The sequence below is a fragment of the Lycorma delicatula genome, chromosome 3 (genome assembly GCF_047948215.1).
Source record: "Lycorma delicatula isolate Av1 chromosome 3, ASM4794821v1, whole genome shotgun sequence".
Taxonomy (NCBI): Eukaryota; Metazoa; Arthropoda; class Insecta; order Hemiptera; family Fulgoridae; genus Lycorma; species Lycorma delicatula.
In genome coordinates this window covers 172,700,268-172,706,307 of record NC_134457.1, presented here as the reverse complement: position 1 = coordinate 172,706,307, position 6,040 = coordinate 172,700,268, and the positions used below count along the sequence as shown (strand labels likewise).

The 6,040-nt window shown below is 27.0% G+C and overlaps 1 protein-coding gene across 1 annotated transcript in view; it reads left to right on the top strand.

Annotated features, from left to right (window-relative positions):
* The first annotated feature begins 503 nt into the window (after positions 1-503).
* sha (shavenoid) overlaps positions 504-6,040 on the top strand; it is a 190,350-nt gene continuing 184,813 nt past the window's right edge. The window contains exons 1-2 of the mRNA XM_075359035.1: positions 504-616; positions 1,557-1,688. Coding sequence (XP_075215150.1) covers positions 514-616; positions 1,557-1,688 — 235 coding nt within the window. The 5' untranslated portion in view covers positions 504-513. The remainder of the gene's footprint in view (positions 617-1,556; positions 1,689-6,040) is intronic.

The following is a 6,040-nucleotide window of genomic DNA, read 5'->3' as shown; positions in this document are numbered from 1 at the left end:
TCCGACGATTGGACTTAATGTAGGGACTGCATGATAGTTTGAAATTTGGCAAAGCCTAATCTAGTATTTTGTTTTTATTTTTATCTTAATTACTAATGGTTTTATTTCTGTGGAGGTGTTGAGATTAACATTTTTAAGATTTAGGACTGGACTTGAGATTTCATATTAGACTTTAAGAGTACTTGTAACTATTTTTGTAAATGACTTATTTGGGTGTTCCTTAAGGAACCCACTTATCACATGATTTTTGTCAAGAGGCTTACTCATGGCTCCATTTGGAGAGCCGATTGTAATTATACTAGTTGAACAAAAAAGTAAAAAAAAAAAAAATTAATTGCTCTTACTTTTGTAGAAATTACACTATTTTTGAGGATTGTAAAACTAATGTTTTATATTTTGCTTAAAAATGCTTTAATTCTATTTTATTTTTATGATTAAAATAATAATACATTTTATTAATTAATTTTTTAATACATTTCTTTATGTCTTTTGATTGTTTATCAGGTGCATGAGATGAAGTGTTGGAGATTGTGGTCAATATTATCAATAGTGGTACAAACAAGTTTATCAATAACGATTACTCGCCACCATTTAGGCGACTTATTTTCTACCCCAGGTGAGGACGTATCTTTAATCACATTTAAACATTTATATTGCTAATAAGTTAATTACTAACATAGATAAAAAAATATTTATTTACAGTATGTATGTATTTATGTAGATAGCAATTAAGTGTAAATAATTATTGTAGGTAAGTATTTTTACAAGACTAATTCTTGTACTGTTTTATAATTGTAGGTGAGATCGTGTAAAATAAACCTTCTCACAAAAAAATTTGGAAGAGAGATAATGAATGTGAGAGTAAAAAATAACGACAGTGTATGTAACTTTAAGTTTAACACAATCTGAGTTACCAAAAAATAATAATTTTTTTGGAGATTCACACCTATTTTGCTATCAAGCGACGATGACAACTTATATTTCAATACAGTAACTATCTGGGTATTTTCATGGATAAATAGAAATTAAAAAAAAAAAAATTAATTTTTATAGGAATTAATATGAATAGTGTAGAGCCACACATAGAATACAACAGAATTAACTATTAGTAAATTAGTAGGATTCTTTACTAAGCTTTTAAATATTTACTCACTTTACATAGTTTAGGATTAGAAGGCTCAACTTTGCAAGGTTAATAAAAATACCTTTGGTTTATACAATCTTGATGATAATCTGGATGATATCTTTCTTGAATCAACTACAAAATTCCAAAGTTTATTATCGATGTAAAGATTTGACAAACGTCCAAATTAAGCAGATTATTTTTATGTGTTTTTCTCAGCAAAATATTTGTAGAAATGATTGCAAAATTCTTTTATTTATTTTTTTTTTTTTTTTTTAGAGAGAGTTAGAATTTATTCTCGTCCCAGTGCAGCTGAACTATATATGATTATCGTTGATGTGCTGATCGAATCAGATTTTTACTAGTTTAATACAATCAATAATATTTAATTTTTTTCATCAATAATAATATTTAAGTACTTTTATTCTAACAGAATGTGGGGACGCAGCCTGTGTTGGTCTGAGCAGTGGAACAGCGACAACAGCAGAAAAATGCACGTGTCGATGTCTTCATCACCTTCCCGTGTTTCGGGACGATCTTCAAGTATGCGTCGAAGATATTCACGGTAAGTTTTATTGTTTACATTTCAAACAATTAATTGTTTAATAACTTTAATAAAATAAATATAACAATCAAAATTTAATGTTATACTCCCAACTATATAATTTTTTTTTATCATCTGGAAAGAATTCTCTTCAATTTAAAGTTTAATTTGTTTTATTATTCTATTTTCTTAAAGTAGCTTTAACCTTAATTAGGTTGAATTGTTATATTACAAACAGAAACAAAGCTAATACCATAGTCTAGTTTTTATCGTATCAACTGATACGAAATGGTAATAATTTCTAACTAGAAATTATTACCATTTCTGATAGAAATTATTATGACTCCATAGCGATACGAAAATAATTACGTAATGTTATCAAGTTGTCAAAACAAAATGTCTACAGAATAATGAGTTTTAAAATAAATGAATCACTAACCAAAGAAAAGGTGTGATCAATCTTTGAACACTCTAACTAAACAAGCTTTTGTCAGTTTTAATTATTCTTAGATATCAAATGTCAAAGACATTTTCCTGTGTTCGACATACTGATGGATTAAATTCTACAATCTTCCACACTTTTTTTCTCTTCTGCTACTTTTTTTAAAATTATGAATACCACAGAAGCCTACACCAGAAGGCTTGTACCACAGAAGCTTACAAAGAAGCTTGTACGTGGTAATATGTAGATGGAAATTTGTAGCATATGAAGAACGTCTTACCTGACGGGATTCGAATCCGGGACCTCCGGGTGAAAGGCCGAGACGCTACTTTGATCAATTAGCGTCTCGGCCTTTAATATCTAGTTAAACGGTATAACAAAAACTAAATAAAATTTTACAATTAATCACTGCTTTTACTTTACTATATTATTTGAATTTGTTATATTTTTTTTTTTCTGTATGACTTGTGACATTTTTTTTTTAAACTCATTTATTTTCCTGTTTTGTTAACTGTTTAATTTTATTTTTTGTAATATTTTTATTCGTTGTATTTTTATTGTACTATACTGTGTTTAATGCTTTATATTGTCTTCGGAGGTAACACTGGATGTCTCCCTTTCACGTCATTATTTCTCTACAGTTTACTTATAGTTTCATTGTTTAGGAAACTGATTGTAAATGAAGAAATACACAAAAAAAAGATTAATTGAAGCAATTATCCACCACTAATAAATGATAAATCATTACCCTTGACTTGTGTACATTTTAGCTACGTAAAATACCATTTAATCACACTATTTTACATCATACTTTTATATAACGATCGCAGAAATATAACATATTTCAATTATTAATGATTTTAAAATAGTAATATTTTAGTGATATATTGAAAAAATATATCAATTCATTATGAATTGATATATTTTTTCAGGTTATCAGGTAATCATATTAATTGTAATTGATTTTAAAGGTGTTTTTTCTAGATAATGTGAAACGAAACCTAGTTATACAATTATTAATTATTTTTAAGTGAAAAAAAGTCAAGGAAATCGGTGAACCAAATCGGGGAAATTTTTTTTATTTAACCTGCATGACCGTGTTAGTTATTTGAAATATATTTAAATACATTATAAATTAAACGCTCGAATTTTTAATAACATTATACTTAACAGTTATATGCGTTATTATCCATCATTTAATGAAGTAGTACTGTAATAAAAGATTTTATATTTTTAAATTACAATAAATGTTTATTATTACATAATACTAATCTATATTTTATTACATAAATTAACCGAACAATATTTCTAAAAACGAGTAATGCATTTCTCTTGAATTACCTTTAATCATATTGTAAAAATGTAAATTTATGACGGCTATTTAAAATTTTATGCCTAAAAGATTACAGTGAATTGCCAAGCATTATTACTTTACTTATAAGATTAAATAGCTTTTTTTTAGATTCTGTTACCAACCAACAATTACTCAAAGTAAAGGAATATCAAAAACTTATTGCTTCTGCAATTATTATTTATCATTTCATAACAACGGTCTAATTGTGTTCATTTATTTTTAACGGTCATTCAGAACGCAGTTTAAAAGTTTTAAAGTCATATTACTAATAAATTATATTATATTTACTTCTCCATTTTTCATTTATTTTGTATTATACTTTATTTTTAAAATTACATAACTGACTTCTCTGTAACTGTAATAAACAGTAAAATTGTAAGTTGTAAAATATAGAAAATGATTACGTAAAACCTTCAATTGTTTCTAGACAATACATGTATATGAAGTGTTTTTATTGCCTTTTTCTATATAAGTAATCAGCGTTGAGTAATAGACCCCATTTATGGAACTATATACGATGTATGAAGTTGGAGTTTCAAATGATTTCTCATAATGAACTAACTTTTTTTTTCAGACACCTTACTTGTTTATAAGCTTATAAAATAGTATTAAAATTGTGATAAGATTTGTTACTTTCAAAATTAATATCTTGTTAATTAAAATTAAGATTTTTTTATTTTTATTTGATTCTAACATTTTCGGGTTAATTAAAAAAAAATTGTATTAATAAATAATTAGAATAGAATAGGTAATGATGAGAAGAGCTTCCATTTAAAAAAAAAACCATCATTTAAAGAATGATCGTTTAAATTTCTGAACGTACAATGACTAGATTATCAGAACAGCTCATCTTGGAATAATTTAGGTTGGCCTTGGCAGAAACCATCTAGCCCATTCTACCGCGCTTCTGTTTCTTCCTAAAAATAATCGGGAAACTTGAACCGGAAATTACAGATATTTGAAGTGGAATGATTAGTCTCAAACAATATCTTTACCAACTCTTGGATATCCAAGAAACGGTCCAGTAAAATTTTAATTCCCATAGACTAAGGATTCGGAAGATACTCGTACTCTCTTTCGTTCTCTCTATACATAACATTATATGTATATACTCGTATATATAAATTGTTATAAAACTTTAATATATATTTTAAATTAAAGACAAGACATACCTCCAATATTAATTTTAGTTTTATTTTCTAGTTTACCAACTATACAAAATAAAAACTACACTGACACTTCAAAATAATAACATTTATCTGTTATTATCTTTGTCAGATGTTGAATACCCTGTGACTTCTACGATATTGTTCTTACTTAATCTGCTGTACAAGAATAAAAAAAATTAGTGAAATAAATCGACAGAACCAATTTATAAATCTTGGTGCTGGATGGCATGAGTGGCGGTTAGCATGAGTTCTCAGTTCAACCTTCATTTTTAAAACGTTTGGGTGTAAAAATTGTCAAAGAGTTCCCTTAGCGGATATCTAAGTCTTAGGTCAAACTCTTTGCAGTTTTTATTTCATCCAATACAAATTTCGGGTAGTAGGGAATAAATGATTTGTAATATTAATTAAATAGCCAATTTAATAAACATTATTTTTACAGTAGGATGACAGTAGCAGCCTTCTGGATACTTCACATAATAGTTTCCGTCAAATACTCCCTTAGTATACATTTGAATTTAGTTCTATAAAGGCAACTTTCGGGATAGATAAATATTAATAGTACAAGAAAAATATGCGTTCCAAATGGTTTTCACTTAAGAGTTAGTTGCATTTGGAATTTCATTTTTAAAGTAGTTGCAAACATAATCTTTTTTTTCTATAAATATTACAACCAAACGTGGAGATGTTATGTCTCTATCTATAAATAGAACAACTTTTAAGATAGTTGACTTTAAGTCGCTGTTTGAACCATTATTTAAAAACTGCAATTTTCTGTGATCTCCTTGTCTTTCTGTGTCTTGTTTAAACATTAAACTGTAGCTTGATTATGGTTTCGTGGTTGTGATATAAAAATGTTATGGTAATTTTACCTACTCTACGACTTTACTCCCTTCTCAGCTGAGTTTTGGCATAATATACTGATATCAAGACTAGTAACATTTAGATAAGTTGAATAATAAAAAATGAAATACTAAAATGAAATAAATTACTACTTAAATAAATGTTTCTTAATGGTTGAAGAAGTTTGTCAGATCAGGTAAAAAATTTACACGCTAAGAAGCACTGACTTCTTCTCAAGCAATCTATTTTTCATAGAATTTTTAAAATTTGGAAGTAAAATTATCCATCTTGTATTTAAACAGATCACTATTCTATTTTCATGATTTTGAAGGCACGAGTTGTTTTAACAATAAATTATTCATACACTTCAATAAAGATATGTATCTTTTTCGAAAGAGATTCTCGTTTCCTAACAAGTTTATGTAAGAAATTCTTTTACCTTTATTGACAACAACACTGTACCGCAAAACGCAAAAGATGATACGACAAAACTATTTAATGAAGAGATTAAATTTTATGAAAATGGAACAAACATTCGGTAGTGTAGTTTGAGTAAAATTTAGAAAAA